The sequence below is a fragment of the Filicampus tigris genome, chromosome 16, assembly GCF_054856515.1.
Source record: "Filicampus tigris isolate MCC_2025a chromosome 16, RoL_Ftig_1.0, whole genome shotgun sequence".
Lineage (NCBI taxonomy): Eukaryota > Metazoa > Chordata > Actinopteri > Syngnathiformes > Syngnathidae > Filicampus > Filicampus tigris.
Window position 1 is genome coordinate 8,620,863 of NC_141232.1, and position 26,287 is coordinate 8,647,149.

The 26,287-nt window shown below is 43.1% G+C and overlaps 4 protein-coding genes and 2 long non-coding RNA genes across 13 annotated transcripts; 3 read left to right on the forward strand and 3 right to left on the reverse strand.

The window, feature by feature from the left end:
* The first annotated feature begins 9 nt into the window (after positions 1-9).
* LOC147134522 (uncharacterized) lies at positions 10-4,768 on the forward strand. Its single transcript, XR_015090046.1, has 7 exons — positions 10-100; positions 2,120-2,213; positions 3,511-3,779; positions 3,929-4,006; positions 4,109-4,188; positions 4,252-4,397; positions 4,681-4,768. It is a non-coding gene; the product is annotated as an uncharacterized LOC147134522 (long non-coding RNA).
* On the reverse strand, positions 3,477-6,535 carry LOC147134523 (uncharacterized). Of its 4 annotated transcripts, XR_015090044.1 has the most exons (14): positions 6,440-6,535; positions 6,093-6,122; positions 5,988-6,010; positions 5,681-5,882; positions 5,290-5,330; positions 5,039-5,130; positions 4,861-4,924; positions 4,649-4,794; positions 4,454-4,553; positions 4,242-4,384; positions 4,106-4,170; positions 3,896-4,026; positions 3,760-3,810; positions 3,477-3,673 (listed from the first exon to the last, which is right to left on the reverse strand). It is a non-coding gene; the product is annotated as an uncharacterized LOC147134523 (long non-coding RNA). The 4 variants fall into 4 exon arrangements; XR_015090045.1 differs by lacking the exon at positions 5,039-5,130 and having other exon boundaries at positions 4,861-5,038; positions 5,159-5,330; XR_015090043.1 differs by lacking the exon at positions 5,290-5,330 and having other exon boundaries at positions 6,440-6,534.
* A 989-nt stretch (positions 6,536-7,524) lies between these two features.
* LOC147134524 (transmembrane protein 265-like) lies at positions 7,525-10,658 on the forward strand. 3 transcript variants are annotated; one of them, XM_086054932.1, is made up of 3 exons: positions 7,525-8,882; positions 8,995-9,233; positions 10,077-10,658. In XM_086054932.1, the coding sequence occupies exons 2-3, from the start codon at positions 9,003-9,005 to the stop codon at positions 10,227-10,229; spliced, it is 384 nt and encodes a 127-aa protein (XP_085911058.1). In that variant the 5' UTR covers positions 7,525-8,882; positions 8,995-9,002; the 3' UTR covers positions 10,230-10,658. The 3 variants fall into 3 exon arrangements, with proteins under 3 accessions (XP_085911058.1, XP_085911056.1, XP_085911057.1); XM_086054931.1 differs by having other exon boundaries at positions 7,587-7,817; XM_086054930.1 differs by having other exon boundaries at positions 7,529-9,233.
* Positions 10,260-18,307, reverse strand: prr14 (proline rich 14). Of its 2 annotated transcripts, XM_086054928.1 has the most exons (10): positions 18,166-18,307; positions 16,767-16,959; positions 16,290-16,428; positions 16,152-16,217; positions 15,095-15,135; positions 13,279-15,012; positions 12,380-12,515; positions 12,198-12,307; positions 12,037-12,105; positions 10,260-11,046 (listed from the first exon to the last, which is right to left on the reverse strand). In XM_086054928.1, exons 2-10 carry the CDS (start codon positions 16,931-16,933, stop codon positions 10,740-10,742), a joined length of 2,769 nt encoding a protein of 922 aa, XP_085911054.1. In that variant the 5' UTR covers positions 16,934-16,959; positions 18,166-18,307; the 3' UTR covers positions 10,260-10,739. The 2 variants fall into 2 exon arrangements, with proteins under 2 accessions (XP_085911054.1, XP_085911055.1); XM_086054929.1 differs by lacking the exon at positions 16,767-16,959 and having other exon boundaries at positions 18,166-18,269.
* Positions 18,308-18,629: 322 nt separating this feature from the next.
* On the reverse strand, positions 18,630-22,452 carry cd2bp2 (CD2 (cytoplasmic tail) binding protein 2). Its single transcript, XM_086054997.1, has 6 exons — positions 22,003-22,452; positions 20,935-21,067; positions 20,684-20,841; positions 19,501-20,074; positions 19,328-19,413; positions 18,630-18,877 (listed from the first exon to the last, which is right to left on the reverse strand). The coding sequence occupies exons 1-6, from the start codon at positions 22,072-22,074 to the stop codon at positions 18,767-18,769; spliced, it is 1,134 nt and encodes a 377-aa protein (XP_085911123.1). The 5' UTR covers positions 22,075-22,452; the 3' UTR covers positions 18,630-18,766.
* A 539-nt stretch (positions 22,453-22,991) lies between these two features.
* Positions 22,992-25,921, forward strand: pheta2 (PH domain containing endocytic trafficking adaptor 2). Of its 2 annotated transcripts, XM_086054998.1 has the most exons (4): positions 22,992-23,272; positions 23,967-24,054; positions 24,126-24,429; positions 24,899-25,921. In XM_086054998.1, exons 2-4 carry the CDS (start codon positions 23,974-23,976, stop codon positions 25,243-25,245), a joined length of 732 nt encoding a protein of 243 aa, XP_085911124.1. In that variant the 5' UTR covers positions 22,992-23,272; positions 23,967-23,973; the 3' UTR covers positions 25,246-25,921. The 2 variants fall into 2 exon arrangements, with proteins under 2 accessions (XP_085911124.1, XP_085911126.1); XM_086055000.1 differs by lacking the exon at positions 22,992-23,272 and having other exon boundaries at positions 23,663-24,054.
* The last annotated feature ends 366 nt before the right edge of the window (positions 25,922-26,287 follow it).

Genomic DNA, 26,287 nt, shown 5'->3' on the forward strand with positions numbered 1-26,287 from the left:
CAAAAACAAGAAGAAGAAGCAGCAGCAGAAAAAGAACAACCGTACACAAACATCCAGTTCGAAGGACCAAGTCTCCTGGTGACTGGCAGCTGTGTTTTCAGTGAGTAATTGAAACATTTTTAAACTATTTGCCATTTAGATACAAAAGTATATATTTACATTATTTAGGAGCATAATTACGACACAGCCATTCTAGTTTGTTATTGTTAATCGCTACGTCACTGGAAACTCGCTAGCTATTGTAAAACAATATCAACAAAGGTGGCTCGTCAGCTAGCACGCCCACAAGTACAACTCAGCTGTCAAATAAAAGACAATCAAGGAACGTGTTTGACTTGAATGTTGTTTTGTATGTTTTACAACCCAAAGCTGATGTCCACAATGGTAGAGTGATGGCTTCACATATGAGGAGAGATTTGTCTCAAAATTATTCACACACAAATGCATCCGTGATTTTCACGTGTTTTTCAGATCCACAAATATTTGTGATTTTCGCAAATGTATTTCACTTTATATTAATGAATGGGAGTTCTCTGTATTAAAGGAATCATTATTTTTTCTTAAATTCAAAAGAGTTCTCAGGTGCCTAAAGGACGGTTTTTACTTACCTTGACAACCTGGGGCTTTGTGACTGGCTCAGTGTTGCTAACTTAGTATCTTTTCTGCAAAAATGTTGTTACTTTTCTTTGTTTAAAAAAAAAAAAAAAGTAGCAAGTTATGGTGAAATAATATTAATGAAAAATCTCAAACTGAAATAAAATAGAAATACTTTCACAAAAATGAATATAGTCCAACTCAGACTCCAAATAAAGCCACCTCTCTGGTGAGCACCCATAAAGATTGATTGTCGAGGCAGCTTTTAAAGACAGAGCTGTCAAATTGTATGTTGTCAATATATGTAGTGTGCTGGGGCGTGACGTTGGCAGACAGAAAGAGCGACCCACCCCAATATCAACAACTTAGCCAAACCTTTGAGTATGCAGTGTACAGGTGCAGCTTCACTGAGAGGCGTCTTGAATATGTTGCTGACCAAAATGTTGTGTTACTTTTTTTATGCTGGCGCTCGCAGTCAATAAGTCATTAAATAATAGGTAAGGTAATAGGAAATGTAAATTCTATTGTAAATAAATGTGAAAACTCAAAAAAAAAATCAAAACACCTTTAAAGTATAAAGGATGTCATGACGTATCTAAATTGATCCTGAGCAAAATAATAAATATTAGTTAGTGCTGTCAAGCGATTCATTCATTTTAAGTAATGAATACAAAATTCAGCATAAATCGTAATCGCATTTTTTTCAACTATAATTTTACATGAAGCTTGTAATAGATATTTATTTGGCAAAATCTTGGAATTAAAAAAAAAAAAGTAAAGTATATTTCGATTCAGAGGCTGTTCAGATCGCTTTCTTTGATCCTTGAATATGATTCTTTGAGTATGTGGGGATCAGAGGGGATGGAGCCTTATCTGTTGCTGGTCCTTCCCATTAAATGTATGGCAAGCCCCCTTCTCTGTCCATTTGTAAAACCCGTTTGAAGACACATTTCTAGTCTTTGACTTTTGATCCGATGTGAGACTGACACTTTTCGGCTGTTTTCCCGTGTCTACTGTATATAGTAATTTGTGTTTTAATTTATGGCGTTCACTTGTTATATGATTGCTATTTTGTTATTGTAATGTAAAGTACTTTGTTACAGCTGCAGCTGTTATGAAATACGCTATATAAATAAAGTTGTAATGTATTGTACCGTCCAGAATTACAACTGTTGAATGATATGCCAAAGACATATTTGGGATTTCTCCAATGAGTAACTTTTTAAAGTTAAACTACGTAAAAGTCCACCTTTGTCTGTCTTTGCGCCAGTGACTCTCCTTTTAAGTTTGGCTGCAAGGTGAGCAGAGGTCAGGTGCCACAGGAATTAAATAAAACAGTTCTGTTTTGTTTTAACGCTTCCACAGATGCATGACGTGTGTGGGCACATTTGCAAATGTTAAAAGTGGAACCATACCACTTTATTTTACTAATAATAGGATTTGAATTTTTAAATAGACAATTAAAAAACTGAACTTGTATGTCCATAAAAGTGTTACTTACTGCTTTTATTTTTTGCCTGACCAGATGGATGGATGGAGGCTTCGCGCTCAAAGGTGCAGCCGACGGACTTGTGGGACATGCGGAAGGGAAGCCAAGGACAAGCTGCATTTGGACCCGTGTGAGTATTGAGCAATGTCATGTGCTTGAGGAGCTGATGTGTGATGTCACATCGCACGACAAGGTGGACGTGAGTGCACTCGACTACAACTTCTGCTTCATGCACTGCACGACACCATCGTCAGACACTTCTGGACATGTTTTTAAATGACAATGATGTGGGCCATGTTAAGTTAGTTAAAAAATGTCATATTTAAAAAAAAAAAAAAAAAGTATATCTATTTTTGACTAACTTTGTTCACATTAGTGTCATTTAAAAACATGTCCAGCAGTATGTGATGATGGTGTTAGTTTTTGTCCCAGTGTGCTCACGTCCCCCTTTGGTGCCATCGCCGATGTGTGTGCGCGTCATTTGAAGTAAGTGACATCACACAAGAGCTCATCAAGCGGGCAACACTTAAGCCACTTCCATCGTCAATGTCTGTGTGTGCAACTTGAGTTAGCTCACACAAACATTGACTGGTGAAATGCTTTCAAATTGTCATGTTAGCTTCTCTGTCCAATAAATTGTTCAACTTGAATTGGAGTCTTTGTGTTTTATTGGTAAATCTGCCCTCATTTGAAGCCTTGATGCATGTCGGTTGCTGCAGTGGAAAATTATTCCAAAGGCTGCTTGAAGTCTTGAGGTGAGAGTTGCATGTCAGTCACGACTACTTTGGACACAAGTGTCACATTACTACTCCTGTTTGTCTCTTCATGACTAGATTGAGGGGAATAGTAAAAGACGTGTCTCATGTAGTGACTGAAGTGCAACTTTGAGCTGAAGACTCAAAAGGGTCTTCAAAAAAGCTATCTGCTGCTAGGACCGCCCCTAACTCCGCCCATATTTTGAATCCACCAATCACAGGGTGGCTTGAATTTGCATAGCCAATCAGAATGCACCAATTTGCATAGCCACGCCCACTTTTGACAATCCGACCAATCAGATTGCTCCAAATTTGCATAACCACGCCCACCTCAGAGCCCACCAATCGCTGCACTTCTAATTTGCATAGTCCCGCCCACCCTTTGACCAATCACAGCCTTTCATCCGCATTGCTCCAGACCCACCAGCGAATCAGAAGGCTTTATTCCAGCCTTGCCACACCCACTTTCCAATATATTCCTGGGCTCCAAAAAAAAAAAAAATTGGGAAATTTTTTTTAAAAAAAAAATGTAGAAAAATTTTGAAAAAATATTTTTGATTTTTTTTTTGGGGGGTTTGGTTTTGTTACTGTGCTTTAAGGTTTTGTGATTTGTGTAAGAATGAAGTTGAGGGTTTAAGTGTCATTTGTAATCAAGCTTTATTTCTTTTGCAGAGTAGACAATCGCAAACAAACAAGTTACAAGTTGGATGACAGTCTGCTTGTTCCAAAGTGCTGAAGTGGTCGGCCAGCCAGAAGACAAAGTTGCAAGTTGGATGACAGTCTGCTCATTGCGAAGTGGCCGGCCAGTGAGAAGAACTTGAACAAGTGTGTGGACCTAAGACAAAAAAAAAAAAAATACATCTGTGAGTCAAAAGTTAAGTCAACGTATGGTGCAGAACATGTTTGGGGCTTGAAACCTACCAGCGATCAAGACTTCACAGGTGCGTTATGGAAGATGATCTTCCTTGCTGCCTAGAAAGAGGAAGAAAAACCAAGAGTATTGGGTTAGAAAAGTTGTCATGAGGATTGTGCAGTGAAAATAATTTCAAGAGCATACTATAAAGTGTAAATGTCTCCCATTTCTTCTCAGGCTGCCTCAAAGTTTGCCTTCAGCACCTTGTGGATGAGCAAGCAACAAGAAAGACAAAGGTGTTGCTGCTTGTCGCTGGTACTCCATCGTGCGCCACACTCGACACAAGAACAAATCATCCAACTTTGTCGAGACAACTGGAACGTGCTAGCTGAAATGAAATGTTGCTTTTCTTACCAGCAGAGGACTCCTCCTCAGGCAGACGCACTTTGAGCCATGTTGCAGCACTCCAGTGGCGCCATCTGCAGGACAAGGAACATGTGAGTAGTCAATTCTATTACTAACCTGAAATGCAGTTATGTTTTACTGTTACGTTTCCACAGGAGCTCCTCATTGATGCGGTCATCTGGAACACCCTGGCAAGCTTCATGATGTGCACCATTCAAGTCGGATGACACGTAAAGACAGTCTCCTCATCGCTGCATGGCGAAGTAGTCAGTTGACCAGCGTGTGGACCTAAAGACAAAAGGTGAGTCAAAAGTTAACTCAAAAGCAGCAACATACCATGAATGCATAGTGTTTCACCTTTAATGACAACACTGACTAATTCTTGAGTTGACTCAAATATTTTGTTTCACTGTCGACTGGAACCTTCCACTGCAGCAGCTGGTCAAGCTCCTGAAACCTGCAAATACCACAAATGACAGACTAGTCAAGCTGCTATTTCTAGTACTTTTATTTGCATGTCTTCATATTGAAATTGTTGGCAGCTTTGAGGACCTTCCACATTTAGAGAATTTCCCTTTGTCCAGCAGGTGGAAGCTGAAGTGAATGCCAAGTCAAAGAAAAAGCAGGCGAGTGCTCTTTCAACATGGAGAGATTTTTGTAGCCTGTTGAACCGGTCTGCAAGTTGATCATCGCGCCACCTAGAACAACAAAAAACAGTCAAGTACTTTGATTCATCAAGTTTGTCCATTGCAACAGGTCCCAACCTTGAAGAGGAGCTCGACTTCACAAGTTGATCCATGCTGCACTGATCAGGTTGTTCAGCGCCACCTGGTGGACAAGAGCAGCACAAAAGGTAAAGTAACCTGTTGACCAGGGTCTTCAATCCTGTTCTTTATGGGTTGCTGTCCTGCCCACTTTCCATTGCACCCATCTGCAACACACCTGATTCAAATGTTCACAGCAGGGAGAAAACCGGCTTCAATGAACAGGATTGGAGACACCTGATGAGTGTCCTGACTGCAACTTTGGTAAAACTGCAGAGGAAAAAAAAAATATGCTCACTTGATACACCACTATCTTGTTCCACAGCTCTCAATGAAGCAGTGGCATGACTGCAGAAAAAGAGGGGAGGAGAAAAAAAAAGCAGAAGTGCGGATGGGACACTGCTGGAAAGTCACATCGGATCTCCTGACCCTCCTTCAGCTTCATCCAGAATCTTGGCTGGTGCTTCTTCCTGGAGCGATATTGCAGCAAACATTAAAGTTGACAATGATCGAAGTGTTGCCATTGAGTGTATGCACCCACCTGACTCAAGTGTCAAATCCAGGTCCAGAAAGTAAAACCCCTAACACAGTTTGGCTGTAGCCGCAGGTGCTTCCACTCAACCGGCAGGTAAACGAGCTCCCCAGAAGCTGGTTAAGTAGAAGCACCTGTGGCCCAAGTCAAACTGTGGCTTCGTTTTTACCTACTGGACCTGGCTCGCCTTTGCGGATTGATATGGATCACAGGAGGTCCCCTGGTCAGCACACACTGAAATAATTAGTCAAACATTTGTACATGTATGAAAGAGTGTGTGTGTTTTACCAGTGAGGAGAGCAGAGCTGGACGCCTCTTCCACAGCACGGTGGCCTGACAGACGAGGGAACGTAAGCATTTGACTTTAAAATGCTCAGCCTGACAAGCTCGTGGCTTAGCAACCTGACATTTGGTAGACATGCAAAAGTCTCATGACGCTATGTCCCAAAAAGGCAGGAAGTCAGCCATTTTAAGGGTCATTTGGGCCATACTGTCGGCAGAAATAAGAATCAACACACACAGATACTTGATTTAGTCTGTTTAATAATGATATCTTGTATGTAAAACACAGAAATTGTGCTATTTTGCAGTCAACCTGGCCGTTCTGTCGATGCAAGCCTGTGGACAGAAATGAGAACACGCATGCATGAATGAATATATACTTGATTTATTCAGTTGAATTGTGAAGTTGTCTACTTACCTTCGGCAAAATGGCACTTTCGTCCTGATGCTGGAAAAGGTTTGAGCAAACGCTTAGTTAGTCATGGTCACACAAAGTAGCTGCATTACTGTTGAACAAACAACTTAACTATACGAATAAATGTTTTAATTATTGCGTTCATCAGTTTATCAGTATGTACGTTGCAAAAACGCGTTGTGGTGCAATTTAAAGTCATAGGAATTAGACTAATTAACGAATTACCAACGCTAGAGCAAACGCTTTAGCTTGCCATGTTAGCAAGGCGTGAGCACGTTAAAAGTGCTACTTTAGTTCAAAGTGATCTAAAGCAGTTAGTTTTAAGAGACTATTAAAGATTGAGCACTCACCTTGTCAAAAAAGTTATCGATGATCTTGTGGAGGAGCAGCAGGTGGACGAGGAGAACTGGAGAGTGTCAGTAGCCTTTTTCCCCGACTTAAATAGGTTTCCGGTGATGACGTCACTTCCCGAAAAAGAAAAAAAAAAGTTATATTTAACACAGAAAGGTTAGTACTGGACGATTGTAAAGGAATTGTGCTTCATTGAACATGCGGGAGCGAAATAGAAGCATTGTCATAAATGCTTGCCGGGGCTCGAACCCGGGTTGTCTGCATGTAATGCAGCGGCGTCATGCACTCGACCATCACTTAGATGCAGTTTTCGGTTCTCGTAATAGTATATATTATGGTTTATAGATTTGGTGATGTGAGAACAATGGTCATTTATAACCAACCGAACTGTTTGAGAAGATCTGCCATGGTCGACTGCTTAGTGTAATAGTTTGATCATTAGGAGACTCGGGTTCGATTCTTGCTTTGTTCTCCATTTAATTTGTAAATGAAGCAAAGAGTGAGGATCGAACCCGGGGCTCCGGAACATCACGCTACTTCTTATACCACTCGACCATCTCGACGGAGAAAAGACGAATTTTTGGTGTGTATTTATTGGATTATGGTCAACAGTTTGGAACAGAAAAGTGTTGTTCCAGCAGTCTTCCAAACAGCTATGAAGTCATTACCCAAGCCGCTATCCTCAGTTACATGAAAAAAGCAAATGTAATTGGGGAGAGGGTTGGCATCCCTCGTCAAATTGTCACTTACAACATTCACATTCCACGTGGACTGTGTGACAGTCCAGACGGTGATGACACTCAAACCAAGTCAAGACAACCAAACCAAACCAAGTCAAGACAAAAAAAAACGCCCAAGCGGCGGCTTGTATCTTGAAAAACTCTTAAGTCAAGGCACTCCTATCTCAAAGCACCACTGCACCAAATTAACAAACAAACTGCGGATAACAAAACATAAAGGAATAACAGACAGAAGTGTGTATATGTGTGTGTGTGTGTATTTACTTGAAAACGAGGCCAACTGGAATGTGATTCACCCTGAGGTGTTATTGAGCGGTGCAACACACCTTGGTTGCAGTTCTTTGACCTCTGGGGCCCAAGAAAGAGGTAGCCCATAGACAAGTCTGACACATTGTGTGCGCACGTGTGCGTGTGTGTGTGTGTGTGTGGGTGTGTGTGTCAGTGGGAGGGAGAGATCCTGAACAGTAAATGGGCGCGGTAGTTTCACATAGTTCCAGTCCACCTACGTGACAACGTCAACTTACCATTTGACTTCTTGTCAACATGACTAACAGCGGAGGCCTTAAACTGGAATCGCACTGACAAAAACCCATCAAAACGACGAGACGGAGGAGGACACAACTATAACTGCTTTAAAGTAAGAATGAGCGATTGATTGAACCCATTTAGCATTTGGGACATTTTAGCATTTTGGGTGAGAAGGAGAATGCGAGGCCCAAAGATTTGTCGGCCTGTGTGCTATGACATGTTACTGAACCACATTGGCACTCGCAGCCCCTCTCAGTTTGACTTTTGTCATTTACTGCAACACAAACGTGAACTTCAAAGTCATTGCAACTGGTTTGTCAAGATTTTTGCTTGTGTGTGTGTGTGTGTTATCAATCTGGGATGTTTAAGGCAGAGATCAGACATAGATAGATGGGCAGATGGACAGACTGAAACATATTTTGGAATTTCTGGCTGTTCCTGAAGGTAACACCAAAGAGAGAAAGAGAGAGTGTGAGTGTGAGTGAGTGAGTGAGAGAGAGAGAGAGAGAGACAGACATATAGATAGATATACAGACTATCCCTAAAGGTAGCACCTGACTTATGCACATAGACAAAACACACATTCAAGAACATTTTGAACTTTGTTGTACAAAGAAATATGCAATTTCAGACTGCCATGAAGGCAACATGAGTCAACTGGTTTGTCAGGCTTTTTGGTTTCTTTTTTCTTTTTAAAAAGTGGCCGATTGCGCCACTCCGCTTTTGGATTGAGTGTTGAAATAATCCGCAAAACAGAAGTTGCCGTGTGCCTCCACGAGCGTGCTCAGACTCGAAGGTGGCGTTCACACAACAAACCAAAGGGTGGTGAGAGGCCACTTTGACAAGCGAAGCCAGAAACTTACTGCAGGTACGGAATGTCAACAAAACCGAGAGTTAGCTGGTCACGAGTCACAGGTTAAAACGTCATGCGTCTGTCAGCACATCATCACAAATATTGAGGGAGACCACAAGTGTCACAACACAAAGCGCAAGATTGAGGTCTATAGTGAGAGATTGCTCGCTTGTGTGAGAAAAGCTGTGATTTTGGACTGTCCCTGAAGGTAACAGCTGGCTTTGACATAAGATCACGTCTTTTCACGGTGCCGCTTTTCACTATTAATCCAGCAAAATGCAGGGAAACTGCCACAACTGTGTGCACTGTGTGAAGCTGCAAGTAGGTGACCGGTCTCACTTCCTTTGCATGTCTTTTATCTGGGCACGAAAAGCTTATCAGTCAGGAACAAAAGTTAAAGCCATAAAACTCGTGTTTGGCATTTATCTTGTAGTTGCAGACATGCCTCATGAGTCAACTCACACCTCCATCAAAATGGACGCGGAGATGCCACTCAACACGGTGCCGGGCTCAGTGGACCCGCGAAAAGGCCTCATGACAATGACGGCGAAGAAGAACGGCATCGGTGCGGCGAAGTGGTGCGATGACAAGCATCACAGGCGGCTGGCTATCTGCAGCATCATCTGCGGCATTTCCTGCATTGGAATCAACGCGCTCATCAACTCGGTCAAGGTACTTTTGCGCACAGAAGGAGAGTACTGTATTTGGAAATGAATGAATGAATAAGACTGTGGTGTCTAATTCAAGGCCCGGGGGCCAGATGCGGCCCGCCACATCATTTTATGTGGCCCGCGAAGTCAAATCATGTGTCTCGACTTCATGTTTCTTGCTAAAATACCCAAATTGCAAATTGTCTGCAATTTTGATAACATTAAGATATTTCAAGTATTTCTTTTTGTTACCAATCACAATTGAAAGGGTTAAAATAAATTGAATAATAGTTGTACAAAAACAAAAAAATCTGTACGGTCAGTCCACATGGGTGGGTATTATTTTTACAAATTATTGACCAATCAAAAGTGTTGAAAATGGCTTGTTCCCTTTGATGACGCAATGTTAATGATTGAACAAACATTTTGCTTTCTGAGTTTCTCGAACAGTAACTATTTTGAATGTACAAGTATTTGGCCCAACGCTGGGTGATATGTATATTGTAATTAAAACAATCATACCCAAACAAATAAAATATATACGTTCCAATTTAGAATATACTCCAAAAAAATAGAAAATATATATTGAATATATGTACCCTTCCGCCGTCCGTATTTCTGCCTTTTTGTATGTCCGGCCAGAAAAAAATAGTAAATCGCCAATAGGCCGGTCCACCTATGAATTTTAAATAAATAAATAAAATGCACATTCATACTTTTCTTTCCCCTTTGCGAGTAGGTCTGGAGTGTAGCCCCCATGATAAACAGGGTGTCACTGTAGTTTTAGTTTCTCGTGGCGCTGCATTATAGGCAAAATGGGGATGTGCAGTTAAACAAACGACGGGTCTTATTTTTTTCTCGACAGGCCGAGACGGAGACTGACCAAATGGCGTCTGCCAGGTTTTCACGCCGCGCCAAAAAGCTGGGCATGATCTCCATCGCCACGTGGCTCGCCATCCTGGTCCTGACGCCGATGCTCATGGCGCTCTTCTCGTACGTGGTCACGCTGCAAGACTGAGGCGGCAGTGGCATACATGACTCCTACACGTTTATAAGATGATATTTATTTATTTCCCATCGCAAAGACACTTGTAAATCTACGCGTATAAAACCAAGTATACAACATTTATACATGACAAATTCTTGACATGTTAATAATATTCAATACCGAAGTTTGTAGAAAAGTTCATAAATTAGCCACCACGGTAACAAAACAAGCGGCGTTATTGCGTTCCTACTTTAACACTTGTGCTTTTTATACAGTCATTGTAATAAATGCTTTTTTAAAAAAAAAAAAAAAAAAGAAAATGCTTTGATACAATCCAAACACTAAGGATGTGTTTAAGGCCGCGTCATTCAACTGGGCAACAAAGACAACAACGCACACACAAACGAACAACAGTGACACGAGACCGAGTTGCACCGTAATAAATAAGAGCTGCCATAACTGTCGTCCTCTTGTGGTAACCTAGCAACATGAGGGTTCCCCCAATGCCAGGGTGCTGCATTGGGGGAACCTAACGGAAAGTCAACACACTGCATCTGCCTGGTCGTTGACGAGCCACAGGTCGAGCTGCTTCAGTTTGGCGCACAGAAGCGAGTCGGCGTCGGGCGGCGGCAGGAGGGGCAGGCTGGCGCCGTCCCTGGCGAAGCCCCCCCGTCTCGTGCGGGAGGACGCTGCCACTGCCTTGCCGCCACCCGCCGGTACCTTTTTGGGCTTCCGGGCCTCGCCCACCTCCAGGAACTCCAGGAAGCGCTTGAGGCGGCGCTGGCCGAAACGGGACTCGGAGCCGTCGCGGCGGCTGAGCGGCACCTCGAAGACGGTCTCCAGTCGACTGAAACACATCAAGAGAGCATCGGTTGTTAAGCCAAGCTGTCGGTGGTGGTTTCCATTTAACTCAAACTGGGTTGATATCGACGGAAAAGCAACAGCTGGCGCAGGCAGGCATCACATTTAAAATGACCGAATATTTTCATAATTCAAAACATTGACGTTCATCAGTTTGAAAATTCATCATTTTTGTTGTTTTTTAGTGTATTCAGTTGAAAACTATTTGGAAATCATTGTATTCTGTTTTTAATTTACATTTTACACAAGTTAATTAGAATTGGGGTGTGTACAAAACATTTTTGGTGGGTGTCGATTCATTGCACATTTTTTAAAATGTGTGCGAGTATGTAAAAACGATTAAAATCAACAATTCAAATGTTTATATTAAATCTAAAAAATAAAAACAAATATTCAAATAAAAAAATAAACGGGAAAATAAATTAATTGAACAAACTAAAAGATATGAGCATTTAAAGATTTGATTCATCCTGAACTAGCAAGAGGCGTTCAATTACATTTTTAATCCCAATGAGAGAAATAAGCGATCGACTGATTTTTTTAAAAGTAAACAATAAATACATTTGCAAAATGTATTAAATGACAAAAATGAATTATATTAAAAAAAGAAAATAAAAATAAAGGAAATTAAGCTAAATAAAAGGAAATCTGAAAATTAATATTGAAAAATGTGTATACTGTATTGAGCGTGAATCAGCAGCCCCCCCTGCTGGAGAATAGTGCACTTTTGCCGCCATTGCTTCAAGGCAGGAACAATTCATAATAATTCATTTTATCTATAGGCGCCTTTCGGAGCCAGTAGAGTTGCAGTCACTTTGATGAAGTGTGCTCACGTTCGGAGATGAGATGTCATAAAAGCACATTTTGAGTCCAAACGTCCACTTTTCAATGCTCTACAACCAATATACGATGTATGAAATGCCTAGCAAAATATACGCTAGTATTTAAGATGATTTAAAAACATGTTTGAGCTCACCTTTCAGGGGGCTTGCTAAAATTCTTGTTGGTGTAAATTTCCTCCAAGCTGAACTGCTTTTTCTTCAGCCTGTCAAGAAAAGATTTAAAAAAAAAAAAAAAAAAAAAAGAAGGAAGAATCACATGCACATTCTGCACAAGATGGCCGCATGGCGTACCCACCTGACGGCTTTGGGGAGGCCCATGGGCGTCAGGTTGTTCTGAGGTTTGGGCAGTGCCCTCCGGATGCGAATGGACGACACCTTGCCGTGATGCTCGCGTTTCTGTGCCGCCTGCGAGGGCGATAGCATGTGCGTTCATTAGTCGCGCCAAGACGCCTTGACCAAGACGGCGGCAACGCCTACCTTGAGCTCTGAGTCGGACAGAGACTTTTCTTCTCTCAGTGCGGCTGTGGCTTCATCAAACTCGTGACTGGAGGAGCCGGTGTCCTCGTCCTCCTCCTCGCTGAGCGCTCTGCCGTCAATCCCGCCCGTCGCCACACTTGTGTTGTCGAGAACGCCGCAATACAAACACATCAGTAGAAGAAGAAAGCAGCCTCGCCCCCGCAAAGCATGTCATTGTTGAAAAAAAAGTTTAAATTAAAAAAAAAAAAAAAAAGATGAGGGGAATCTAATAAAAAAAAATAGTACTGTAGTAATAGAAAGACTTTATACAACATTTAGTTTTTAATTATTTTAATTAATTACTTTAAGAATGTCTTTTTCCAATTCATTATCCAATTTAATTTGATCTATTATTTCAATGTATTTGTATGTATTTACAAGAAATGATTTATTAGGGGAAAAAAATACACTTCATTCGTTTTATTTCTTGCATTTTATTGATTTATCAACTTTTTGAATCATTCTCAAATAATTATTTAATTCAATCATTCATTGATTTCATTTTAAAAAGTTTATCACACTATAGTCCTGTTAGGTCATTAGGATTAATATATTGTATTGATTTACAACAAAAGACCTATCTAACGATTGAAATGCAAAATAATCATTTCATTAACAAAAATTGTTGAATGTAATAGTTATTTTTATTTAGATTTTTATTACTTTGATTACTCAGTAATATTTTACACATTTACAGTCATTATTTCCTAACTTTTTTTTTTAATAAAAAACTTGTTAATTTTTTACTTAATAATCATTTTATTCAATTGATTGAATATTTTAATGAAAATATTTAAAACAAATTTTAATCAGTTACCTTAATTGGTGGGACATTGGAAGAAAAAGCAGAAGAAGTTTACCTGGCGCAGGCCTCCAGGGCACCAAATGAGCAATCTGTTTTCGGTGAAGCAGTGGACGATTCGGCTTCGCGGCTCGAAGCGGCGATGGCGGCCGCCGCCGCCGCCGCCGCCGCCGCTCTGCCTTCGCCTCTCCCCGACAGAAAGGCCAGCGGGCTGGACAGGAAGCAGGAAGCCAGCGCCGACAGCGAGGAGCCGGGCGAGAGGACGGGCGGCAGGTTCTGCCCCTCGCACGGGAAGGAGCGCCTGGACGGGTACACCTCCTTGCGCAGGCACAGTGGGGCGATCTCTCGCTCCACCTCCATGCAGCTCACCGTGTGGCGGCGGAGGCGCCGCGAGGCCTCCGGGTCACGCGCCGGGACCGAGGCGAGCGGCGGCTGGCGGGGGGGCGAGGCGATCTCCGGGCACGAGTAGCTGCGCAACAGGCGGCCGGCCGTGACGCTTTGGCTGGGAGACGTCGGGACGTCCTCCGCGGTGGCCGAGGTGGTCCCGTTGTGCGCGTGCGTCCGACTGAAGCGGGGCCGCCTGGACCGGGGATCCCCACTGGCCTGCTTCCTGTTAGCCCTTCCGTTGCATAGCCTGGAGGCAGTGGCATCCTGATCGCTGTTTAGGTTGCTACATTCTAGTTGTTTCCCTTCAAAAGGAGTCAAGTAATGTGGTTCTGTGGACATTTGAGCTTGTCCAAGTTTCACTTGAGTCATTTCGGTTTGTGCTCGAAGCTCGCCTCGGGGAGCCTTTTTGGGTCTTTTGAAGGGCTTACCGCATCCCACGTTGGGGGAACCCTCGCTTCGAGCTGCCACCTCCCCGGGCGCCGGCGGGCGGACGGAAGGCGGCGGCGGCGGCTGCGTCGGGACCAGCGACTTGCGCTTGCGCACAGTGACGTTCCCGGATGCCAAAGTGTGCCCGCCGCTCGCCCTGTGCTCGGTCTTCCTGCTGTCGTCATCGTGCCCGCTGCCTCGCGCTTTCCGCTTGCCGTCGCGGCACTCGCCGGCAGGTTTGAGCGCTTCTTGTCTATCTGAAACTGCGGATGTCACTTTCTGTTTGAGTGGCGGGGGTTCAGCTACGTGGTTTTTCATTTCTGACTTGAGTCTTTTACTCTCGGCCCGGACTTGGGCGCTCAGCATCCTTTTGGACCGTACGAAATCTGAGTTCGTTTCGAGTTTGTGAGCGCCGCCCACGTGGTTTGTTTCAAGAGGGCTGGCATCGTGAGAGACGCAGTGAAGATGCTCCAGCTGGACGCTGCAGGAATACAAGACTGGACTCTTTTCCAAGTTGGGCTTTGTTGGGTGTGTATTCGGTCGCGTTGACACTTTTGCCTCCTCAATAAGGTCAGCTGTCTTTTCAGTGGGCTCCTGGCTTGCCGGCAAAGGCACTTGCAATTCGTCAGGCGACGTGCTAAATAGTCTCCGAGAATGGCCAGAATCACTTCCAGATTGTGGCCCCCAAGTGAACGAGCTCTCCTCCGCCTCCCGATACGCTTCCGAAAACTCGTCGGTCTTATCCGGTTGAACTTCAGGAGTCGATGGGTTTTTATCCGTAAAGAGCTTCACAGGACTCATGACTATTTCCGTGAAGCTGGCCATTTTGGACTTCAAGGACTGGAACAGGGGCCCCGTCAGCCACCCGGCAGGGGCGGAGGCGTTCGGATCGGCGCCGCGGCTCAGCGCCTTGCACGCTGTCGTCCCATCCAAACTCTCCAGCAAACGTTGGTCCTGTTCCTCTGCCAAGTCCTTTTCCCTGGATCAAAAGGCAGAAAAGGCGAGCCGTGAGACTCGGGAGGAAGGCCAGCAGAGAAGACGTCCACCATCTGACGACTTACCTATTTTGGAACTCGGCTGCAGTGTTAAAATCACAGCCGTCCTACAATATGAATACACAGTTAATTGAAGAAGCAGCAGCGAGTACGCGAGACAGTATTCATCGTTTTCAATTACGAGAGATTAGAAGAGCCTTACTAATGTTTGGGTGTTCATCGATGGTTACTTATTGTAAGCCGGCTGAGTGCCACCCTCCCCCCAAAAAATAACATTTTAAAAAATGTTGCTTTTTTTTTTCTTAAGTGACAGCTGGATTTCCTGTTAAGCATGAAAATAACTTTAAAAATGTAATTAAAAAAAAACAAAAAAAAAAAAAAACATTTGAATTTTAAATGTTACACTCAATAATATTTGGAGATAAATGGTGATAATTAGACATTCACAAATACTTTTTATTTGATTTTACCATCTACAGATTTTGTCAAATACAAACTATTTTGGGCGATTCAAATTGGTTTGATGCCTGACAAAAATATTTTTTAGGTAAAGAAAAAAAAGAAAAAATCACAATTGGAGATGAATGATTTTCATCAGCCAGTGCCAATATGTTGCTTCAATTATCCAGGTAAAAAAAGTATCAACACATTTTTTTGTAATTTCTTTTTTTTTTTTTTTTTTTAAATCATATATCGCCAAATTATTCTTTTTTTTTTAAGTTTTTGCCGCCACCCCAAAAAAAACCATTTATTTTTCCAAAATTAATTCATTTTATAATAATATAATAAAAATTCATTAGCAATAATATCAAATAAATAAATGTTTTCATTACTGGCATATCTTGTGTAATTTGATTTTTATATTTTGCAGGACTTTCTAAAAAGATGAAATACACCCCGATAGGAGTGTTTTAGTTATGTTAGTGGGTCAAGCACAAAAGCGATGATTGGTTGGTCCTGGTGGGATGCAGCAGACCGTGAAGGAGGATTACATGTCACCCAATTGACCCCGAGACCCCGCTTCACTTTAAGGCACGGCGATGTTGACAAACACACAAGGCTGAAATGGCGATAGCTTAAATTATTATTAGTAGGTTTTTTTTTGACAACCGCTCTAACTGACCTGTTTGTGCTTGTCATCTTCAAATGTGCTTTGAACTCTCAGCTGCTTGGACTGAGACACTTGCACCTAAAAAACACACAGCGAGATTAATGAATGACGTCATCACATAACACACACGTCTGGTGTTTAATGTGGCACCATATTGTTGCCGTGTCTCTTGAATGAGGACGGATTGCATGTGGACGGCGTCTCCACCACCTCCACCCGAGCGCCCGGAGGTTTGATTGCTTGTATGCGAACGCTCCTCCTGTGGCCCGCCGTCCCATCGCAGCTCGCTCTGCTCAGAAGGATTCAGAGTTAAAGAGTGGCACCTTGAAATCATGGCGTGTTGTCTTCAGTCGGTCACAAAAGTCGGTCACAAAAGTGTTCAAATTCAAACATGTAATGCTGAGGATACTGCAATTATAAGAGCCCAATTTCGAGTGTGTCTTTTGTTAATGTTTTATATAACTTTAATGCACTGCATTGTCTTGCAAGAAAGGTTCACTACCTACCACGATGGCTCATCTCTTAACTCATAAATAGGGGCACTTGTGAGTCAAGGTACCCGTGTGTATACACACACACACATTCATTTGGAAAAACAGGAGGGGTAGCAGTGAGGGGCAATTATACCTTGCAGTGATGGAGGGAAGGGGGAGGAGAGGAGGAGGAGGTGGAGGTGGAGGTGGTGGTGAAGGCTCACTGAGTGGGGGTGCACTACAGAAGGGGTGGGAGGGCATTGCTTCACCATCCATCGGGAAAACGAAGTGGGGGAGCGAGTCGGAGGGGAGAGTCAACATGGCCTGGCTTTCTCTCTCTTGCTCCTCTGCAAACAATGACAACAACAACGATGATGACGACGACGACGACGACTACAACAACACCTCACCATCACTGCTGGGGCAAAACGCAGGAGAAGAACTACAGACTAGAAACCAGAGCTGGGCGTTCCGTCTATCTGATGGACTGGTCCGTAGACAGATTAAGCATAGACGGAAACCCATTTAGTCCGCCATCCGTCTGCAGTCCGTCCGGCGGCTTAACCGTGGACGTACCTTTTTTTCTTTCAATTATGGCTTTAATTTCCCCTGTCGCTGACTATTTTTTTAATTAATAATTGTTAACAATGTTCACTTGAATTTTTTGCAGCAGATCAGGACCAGCGAAGGTTCTATTGTGTTTCATGTGTAGTTGAACAATTTCAACGTACTGGTGTGAAAAAGTGTTGAATCTGCAGACACGAACAAGATGATTAGTGGCCACTTGGAGGCCGTATGAAACCCTTAATGAAAGTCTGTCGCTAAGTATGGGATTCAGTTGCCCACAAAGGTGTGCTTAGTTTTACTCGATACGTTTTGATACACGCAGACACTGATGTGATTAATGTTAATAAATATTGCTGATTTTAAAATATCATTTTCCAGTAATGGTTCTTGGGTGATTATTTCTCGAAATTTAAAACGATAAAAAAAAAAAAATCTAGATATTATTTGAGCGTGACGTCACTTATTTCCAGGCGACTCACTGGACCTACCAAACATGAAATGGAAAAAAAGCATGACACACGGAAGTTTAGTCACACTTACGACAATCAAGCCAGTCTTTACTCATCATTGGCAAATTAGTTAGATTGTGAGACATATTCTGTGAATGTAGTGTTTTGAAAAAGGATGATGTGTCGCGCCGCTGACAGAAAAGAGTACCGTCTATTTGCTGGACGAACCCCGTATCAAATGGTAACTTTCGCGCGAGCGAGCCTGACGTACTCGTGGGTCTTCGTCCCAACTCCTGCGTGGGCGAGTGTGTTTGGGGACGCATCATCCAGACACTTCAACCCGAGCCAAATGTTTTTTTTTCAGTAAATCTCCCTCGCTATGTTATAGTTCCACAGTCTTTCGGCCAGAGTATAGCCGTATCCGGGAGCGGTCGGGGTGCATCTGTTTACTCCCTTACAAGGAAACGCCGCACCTTATTTGGTTTACGCAAGGTAAGAAGTTGATGTACATTTAATAAAAATAAATACAAATCTTACCAGAAATCTCGAGCTGGACCACGGCGGACAGCACTTAAGTCCTCATCGTAAACGAGACACGCCGGACAGCGGCCAACAGCAACAGCAGACGGGTGCGTTTTTGTTTTTTACAAATCCAAACAGACAGCCGGCTTGACCAATCACAGTCGAGCGTCTAGCTCGGTCGTAGAGCGCCGCTTTTACATCTGGCCAATGGGAGAATACCTTGATACAACACTACCTGATCATCAAGGAATCGATGTGACTATTTTGTATTGAACATTTTCGAGCAAATGACCGTATTTGTCAGCTAAAACGAAAATGACAAACAGTAGTGCACGTATGTTTTATTTAATTTACAGTAATTACATTTGCCCAAAAATAATCTATTTTTCCCTAATAAGACACAATAAAAAGTCAAGGGTATGAATACGTGATCAAAAGTAACAATGCTCCATTATAGGAAATAAGACCACAGTGCAGCGTTGTGTGTTCATCCTATTGACAAACTATCTCGTTTATTTTGTCCAAGTAACAAACAGCAATACAGTATTTGAGCCATTCATTTTAAAACAATGTGGACACAAGAAAAGATGATGGAGCACTGCGCGGGATGAGGCGATCACGTGTAGAGCTCGAAGTCCAGTCTCTTGGAGTTGTAGAATTGCGAGCCTTCCTGGTCTAAGCGCCTGCAGTACACGCCACTGCTGAAGTAGCCTTCGTCCACCCAGTCCTGATCAAACAACCAGACGATTAGCGGGGAGCGGGGAGAAGCAGCAGAGCAAATGTGGCAGCTGTAAAGCTGATGATGACAGTGGAGCTTAAAAAGAAAGTGTGGGGAGGATCGTTCCAGGCCAAATGATGCCATAAACATAACTAATTAAAAATGTGCAGCCTCCAGGTTCATTTAACAGGTTGTTTAAGAGCTTTTGGGAAGTGCTGCTATTTTAGTTAGCCCACAAAATTGCGAACTAATCATGTATTGGACCATCATGGCCTAATCAGTATTTTGTTGGTCTCCACATGACGTAATATCATCTTAAATGTTGTGCACTCTCTGCACTAAGAGGTTGTTAATGTGTTGCTGTTGCTTTCAGGCAACAACAAGTGTTGCGAATATTTAAAATCAGTGACTTTTCAATTAGCACGTTATGACAACGAGGGGTCCCTCCAAGTGGTCTACCTGCATCTGCTGACTGGTGAAGGGTCCGTAGACCTCCGACTTGTCTTCATTCTCCCACTTGTACTCCCACATGACTTCCTCGCTCACTGGCGAGAAACAACATAAGATTCAATAAAAGCCTTGCAAGCGAGCGAGAGAGAGAGAGAGAGAGAGCGAACGACCGGGCGCTAAACCTCTTTTGTCCTCCTCCTCTTCGGCCTGCGCGCCGTGCTTCTCATCAAACTTCTCTCCGAACATGTCCAGTTCGTCTTCCTCCTCCGCCTTCGCCATCGACGCGGGTCGCTTGCTGCTCATACTCTTGAGCGTGTAGGCCAGCTTCTCCTGGGTTTGCTGATAGATGCCGTACATGCCCGACGCCACCAGCCTGTCGGCGAGAGACGTGAGGCGGTCCAGCTTCTCCGTGTCCCGCTTGTTCTCCGCCGTGTGGTCGCCAGCGTCCTGCAGTTTGCCCCTCTTCCGCCCGCCCAGACCTCCGAGCCGTCGCAGCGCTGCCGTGACCGTCTCCCCCGGCAACAAGAGATCCACCAGGGCTTGTGTGAGCTGCTGCTGCGTGAGGGAGGCCAGGGGGTCCTCGGCCGGCTCGGCCTCCTCCCCCTCGTCCTCTTCGTCTTCGCCGCCTTCCTTGTTTTCCCGCTGCTCCTCTCGCTTCTTTTCCTCCTCTGCTTCGTCTTCATCGCCTGCTCTGCGCTTGCGTTTGGCTCCCAGTCCTTTCTTCTTTTGTTTGAACGGTTGCTCTTTGATCCTCACCTTGAAAATAAGCACAATTATTCGCGCCTTAAATTGTTATCTTTTAAAATATGTTCCATGTGATGCCAAGGGGGAGCAGCTGGGGGTCCTTAGGGGGCATTATGGAAGGATTTATTGTGGTATGTGAGGGTTGAGGGCTTGGAGGTAATTATACATTTAAAAAACATATCTGAACGATTCATCGATTATCAAAATAATTCCATAATTGATTAGTTATCAATTAATCGTTGCACCTCCAATTCATATTTGCACTTTATGAGGCCAGCACAATAAACTAGTGAACCCACTGTAAATAAATAAATGACTTAGGCGCCATCTGGTGGAATATTGGTGTTATAGTTTGTTTTAATTCATTGATAGTGTTTATTTGTTTGTGTTGAATAATTAAACTACTGAACACAGTTATGGAACATGGGCTCATGACTATGTACAAGCTAGATGCATACCGTCGGTGCTTTAGGATCATCTCTGTTTTAAGTGCTTGCCACTACCTTGTGGAACCTATACGCAAATATAAACCCCTTTCAAGCTAAGTGTCAATTATTTGCGGATTTTTGCTATTCACGGCAAAGGTCGGTCCCTTTAAAAAGGTCCTTAGAAAGCAGTTACCCAGTCGATATTGTCAAGCCAATTGTCTCGGATCAGCTCCTCCTTTTTGACAAAGTAGTTCCCCTCCGAGTCAAAGTGGCCCTCCTGCATCTCTTCCTCCAGGTTGAAGGGCGTGATGGACACGCCCTCGTCGTAATCGATGGTGGCGTTCTCTTGGCCTGAAAACCACAACGGACATCAAGTACACAACTGATCAAACAGAAGCAAACAAAAAACAATCCCGCAGTTTGTGGACAACACAAGGGACTCACCGTCCACGTCGTCGCTGGCCAAAATGTCGTATTTGTTGCTCTCGGTGTCCTCCCCTTCGTCCTCCTCGTCACTGTCGAGGGAATGCTTGCCCTTGAACCTGGAGCCCGGGCCGCTCGGCACCTCAACCGTCGGCTTCAGGACACACATAAAGTAACATTTAAATGCTGATTTTGTGTTTATGAAGTTTTCAGCGCAATAAAGGAAATGTTTTATGCATTCTCTTATTTTCACATCAGAGGTATTAAAGCCCAAACTGTTATTTACTTAAGTGAGCGCCCACAAAGTTTACAGTGCATGATCCCTATTCGCTAGTGGATGCAGCATATCATCACCAACCATGAATTACACCTGCCAATCATTTTGAGTAACTGAGTATGACATCACCAAGGTCAAATAAATCTACCCCTAGGTTGATAACTAAATCAAACAATACAGGGTGACCCCCCCCCCCCCACAAAACAAAAAACAGGCAAGAATATTTGGTTTTGTAAATTTGAAATGGATTTCTGAAGGGGAAAAGGCCAAGGAGTATAATGTTTTAATGTGATGTTCTTAATACAATAAACTAGTTCTATACAAGTTGCATTTGATTCCGTAAAACAAAAATTCTGTCATTTTTTTTTTTTTCACCCTGTATTATCAGAAGAAGTTAATGCTGTTTACCACAAACACTGCATCTCTGCTTGCTTTTTGGCAGTGACATCACGCATTAATTTCGTGCAGAACTGGAATTAGCTGATGATGTCATTGGCTGAGAAACTCGGTGTGGGCGTGGTTAAACTAAGTGGCGCAACTGTTTGGAAACAGTGGGGCCAAGTAGTACAAAGGGTCGCTCGCGGACATGTTTTCAAAAACAGGCTGATTACTGTACTTGACTATCTAATTTTACACCTAATATGTGGGCAGGCACTCCAGACACACAACTACAGAATACAAACATTTGTATACAAACATTAAGATCAATTTTCCAAAATATTTGCCTTTTAAGACAAATTCATTTCAGTGCGCAATTGTTCATGCATTCAAAAAGGAACTTCTGAAACTATAGTGAAAGTTGGCAAACGCACCTTTTTGTTTGGGACCTCATCGTCCAATTCCCCACCGTCACCATCCGCAAACGTGACTTTCCTTTTGGACATGGTGCTTCAAAAAAAAATAGCCACACGCGGAGACTTGTTATTCCGAAAACACAAGAGTGGACGTGTAAGGGGAAAAAAGTGTGGGAATATCGGCACAGCAATCACGTTAGCGTTATTGCTAACATGTTAGCTTGCGGCAGCAGGCAACACATGCACGAATGTAAAGCATTGGTAGTTTATTTACGCTAAGATGAAGCGCTGTTTGATTAGGGAGGCAAACGCAATGGTCGCGTGATGAAAGCATCAGTTTATAAATTTAACCTAGTAATATAAACCAAAAATAGCTAAGAAATGTAACCTGATAACAATTTAAACGACGTTCGTGCTGCTGTGTTCTTCGGTGGTTTATTTTTCTTCTACGACGCAGATGTTGGCCCTGTTAAGTCAACAGCGCCACCACTAGTACGGAGGGTAAACTGTTGGTTGACGTTTTCTAAAATTAAACGTTTTTCTTAATATTGTATGTGTTGTTTCTTATCTTTATAAACTAACAAGACTTAATAGATAAGATATATTTTTTCAATGTAAAGACAAAAATAGAGGCAATGAGTCATCTTGATATTTACAACAGTCTTCTTCACACTTCAGACTCTTTTAGATGTGAAATTCCCCGAGGTCCAGTAGGATAAAAGGGATCAGTGCTTGTCAAGAATAGAGGCAAAAAGGCCAAGAAACAAGGGAGGTCAAGCAAGATAAATCCCACCTGATCCTCATATGAGAGGGGGAAAGGCCTTCGGCACAGATAAAATTAAGTCACTCAGAATATAGAGGCTTTAGGATAATTAAAAGTGTCATAAATGAGGATTTGAAAGTCGGTGGAGCAGCACATGACATATTGGAGTAAGTCGTGAGTGACACAGAATGCAGAAGCTGTCAAGCATCACTTCCAGGTGACACATTTTTTGCTCGGCGACTAATCAACCGAGCGCATCGGTGCCATCGTAGAGAACACAATGTGTGTCTGGGTTCTGTTACCAGGAAGTGGGTCGAGTTATTTATATTTCAGCACTCGTTCTCGGGCACCGGCGCTCACAGGAAGTAACATGAAACTTTGAAATTCAAACATTTTTAGAGCGTCTGTGACTCGCTCCGAGGAAAGGAGAACAGGCGCAATCAGAAAAGATATATACATTCCAAAAAAAAAAAAAAAACGTTTAATAAGAGTGTGCAAGTGACGGGAGACTCAGCATTGGCAGAGGTGAGTAAATAATGTCACTATTGTCCGCTATGCATAAAACACAAAGTGAGGGTTAGAGTGGGGGTTTAAGATACGATTAGGTTAGGCGTTCAGAGGGTTTGGATTCAAGGTTTGGATTTAGAGTAAGGTTTAGGGTTACAGTTGTGGTTGGGGTAGAGGGGGTTTAGCATTCTGGTTACTGTAAAGAAGGGATATATTTCATAAGTAGGGTTGAGGTAGGGTTAGGTTTAAGGGAGAGTAGGTATTAGTAGGGGTCGATTGGTGTTTAGGTTAGATTTAGGGTCGACGTTAGCACTATGTTGGCATTTAGGTTAGCAATAAGGTTAAGGGTTAGAGGATGGGTTGGGCTTAGGGGTATGTATAATTAGGTTTAGGGTAGAGAGGGGCTTTAGGTTTAATATAGGCTGGCATTGGGGTTGGGGCCAGCTTGGAATTTAGGGTAGCGTTTGGGCAGATTAGGGTTAGTTTTAAGGGTTACAGGTTGCGGTTAGTAGTAAGGGTTCAAGTTGGGGTCAAGGTTAAAGTTAAAGGCAGAGAGAGGTAAGGATTATTGGAAGGTTGGTTGAGGGTTGAAGATGAGAGCTAGGGTTAAATTGGGGTTTAGCGTATATCTTGGTTAGGGTTAGATGTTAGGGAGAGTTCTGGTTGGAGGTTAGGGTGACTATCAATATCAAGCATATTTTCGTCCTTTCAGTGTTGTTATGAAGCTCCACAAAAAGATTTTGACTCATTACCAATCCTGCACATCACTGGTCGACAAAGAAGGATACCTCTTCAAAAAGGTTCGAAACCAACAATGCAAACGTCAGCAAAATGATATGCAAAAGCTCAAGTAATCCAATGATCCTTACAGAAACTGCGAAACGGTTCGTACCATCGGCGCTGGTTCGTCCTGAAAGCCAACCTGCTCTTCTACCAGGAGCGGCCCGCAGATCGCCACTTGCTGGGCGTCATCGTGTTGGAGGGATGTGCCGTGCGGCGAGCAGATGCCGACGGACGTTTCTGCTTCCGTTTGCTCTTTCAGGGGCCCGAACCAAAGAGCTACCAGTTCGCAGCAGGGGACGAGGACACTCTGGAGAACTGGGTGCGGGCTTTGCTGTCCGCCAGCCACCGCTACTTGTCGCTGCTGCTACGAGACCTGCGCATGCAGTATCAAGGTAACAATCTCACATAAGATGGCTGTAGCTGATAAATGAGACTTTAGTGCACGCTTATGATGTCGCTTGCTCCAGCAAGAATGTAGCCGTACCCATCTTAACAGAAGATAAATAAAGGTAGTCGATATCAAACGTCAAATCTTTGAACTTTGACAATTTTCATCCAACTGTCTTCAAACATGAAGGGATAAGGTGAGAATCCTATGTACTGTCAATCCAACGCAAGTTTGAATAGTAGTTGGGATCAAACATAAGATCAGAATCTGCTAGAACTGGCTACCAAACTCAACCAATCGTCTTCAAGCTTGAGTAGAGCAAGTATACACCGTCCTCATACTTGAAAAAATCAGGAATACTTCATATTTTCAATCTGAGCTGGCCGAATGATAATAGAGGTACAAGCTCTTTTTTTCGACTAATTTAGTCTTAACCACCACACTTTGAAGTGACTCCATCTTTTTTTCTGTAGGAGTGAAGCAGAAACAGGACTCCGGTGAGTCTTCTCCTGGCAACTTGAACCTCGGACCACCATCATCATCGTCATCATCATCATCGTCATTATTATGGTCGTCAGCTGTAGTCATCAAGAAGTCACCGAAGCCGTGGCACAGGTGGAACGCTCACGTCACACCCTTGAACGTGCCGACGTCGCCTTCGTACGCCGAGTGGCCCCTGATGGGTTCCGACCCGCGGGACGAGTTCCGCGGGCTGCACGAGCTTTACGGGCAAGAGGTTAAGAAGGCCCGTGAGGAGTGGCTGACCAATCGGCAGCCACCAGAGGAGAGCATTCAAGGAGATCTTATCGACCTGACGTGAAAACTGAAAAGAGAAAAGTGAGAATGAGAAGAATGAAAAAACGGAACTTAAGGTGTTATCTACTTGAAAACATACGTTTAGATTAGGGGAGGGCAAACTTTTTTGGGTGCCTGTCCACTCCCCACACACGTGCTCTCCAATTTTCAGTAATGAGTGTGACAGTCAAATTAATTTATTGTGACTACAAATTGGCAACAATTAAGCAGACTCACTGTTTCCTGTTTAATAAGACGAAAACTAAACACACTATTACACGTTTCTGTAGCAGAAAATAAACATACAATAATTGCCTCTTCACAGGAATCCATCTTTATCTTCACTGGCTGTCTTTCCAAACGGAATACTGTGCAGTACTTTGTTGAAGCACTCGCGGTGGTGGTTTCCATTATAGGGGGCGACAAAACTCCAGGTTTAGTTATATTGGCTATATGTCAGTGGTGATTTTCAATCAAAAGGGGGCGCTATAGTCTTGAAAAAGAGCTTGTCACCTTATACAGTTGATATGAACACACATTGCAATGGCTGTTCAAATGTATACAACGTTGACATCTCACCAAAAAACAAAGACAAATAATAAAACGCAGGAACAAAAATATTACTATATATTACTATTTAACTACATAGCTTTTATGCTTTGATAATCAGTACACACGCACACTTACTCCAGAATATAACATTTCAAACGAGGCCCCATAGCTCAAGCTATAGGAACATCTTGACATTCCCACCCCTACCTCCAGACAGGCAGATAGACAGTCAGATGGACAGACAGAGAAATATACCGGTCAAGTCAAGAGTGATCGATGGCTTTGGCGGAGTGGTTTCAAGATGTATCGTATTACAACCGCCAACATACAACGTACACACGTGTGGCAGCGCACGTGTAATGAGTGAGTAAGGTCAGTCTGTGAATGACACAAAGCATCAAAAAGTACACAGAGATGGTAAGCCATGTTCACAAACACCATGGGGTGACATGAGCAAGGTTCATTTTTATATATATATATATATATATATATATATATATATATAATTTATTTAT

What these genes read in the sequence shown, in the direction of transcription:
- LOC147134524 (XM_086054930.1), top strand. Translation starts at nt 8,838, where the DNA reads ATGCAGGGAAACTGCCACAACTGTGTGCACTGTGTGAAGCTGCAAGTA. An exon ending in CGCTCATCAACTCGGTCAAG is followed by an intron (nt 9,234 to 10,076) that starts GTACTTTTGCGC and finishes TTTTCTCGACAG; the next exon opens with GCCGAGACGGAGACTGACCA.
- prr14 (XM_086054928.1), bottom strand. Translation starts at nt 16,933, where the DNA reads ATGTTGACTCTCCCCTCCGACTCGCTCCCCCACTTCGTTTTCCCGATG. An exon ending in AGAGACACGGCAACAATATG is followed by an intron (nt 16,218 to 16,289) that starts GTGCCACATTAA and finishes TGTGTTTTTTAG; the next exon opens with GTGCAAGTGTCTCAGTCCAA. An exon ending in GCAGCCGAGTTCCAAAATAG is followed by an intron (nt 15,013 to 15,094) that starts GTAAGTCGTCAG and finishes CTTTTGATCCAG; the next exon opens with GGAAAAGGACTTGGCAGAGG.
- cd2bp2 (XM_086054997.1), bottom strand. Translation starts at nt 22,074, where the DNA reads ATGTCCAAAAGGAAAGTCACGTTTGCGGATGGTGACGGTGGGGAATTG. An exon ending in AGAGGAGGAGGACAAAAGAG is followed by an intron (nt 19,414 to 19,500) that starts GTTTAGCGCCCG and finishes GTTTCTCGCCAG; the next exon opens with TGAGCGAGGAAGTCATGTGG. An exon ending in TCACCAGTCAGCAGATGCAG is followed by an intron (nt 18,878 to 19,327) that starts GTAGACCACTTG and finishes TTGTTTGATCAG; the next exon opens with GACTGGGTGGACGAAGGCTA.
- pheta2 (XM_086054998.1), top strand. Translation starts at nt 23,974, where the DNA reads ATGAAGCTCCACAAAAAGATTTTGACTCATTACCAATCCTGCACATCA. An exon ending in AAGGATACCTCTTCAAAAAG is followed by an intron (nt 24,055 to 24,125) that starts GTTCGAAACCAA and finishes TGATCCTTACAG; the next exon opens with AAACTGCGAAACGGTTCGTA. An exon ending in CCTGCGCATGCAGTATCAAG is followed by an intron (nt 24,430 to 24,898) that starts GTAACAATCTCA and finishes TTTTTTCTGTAG; the next exon opens with GAGTGAAGCAGAAACAGGAC.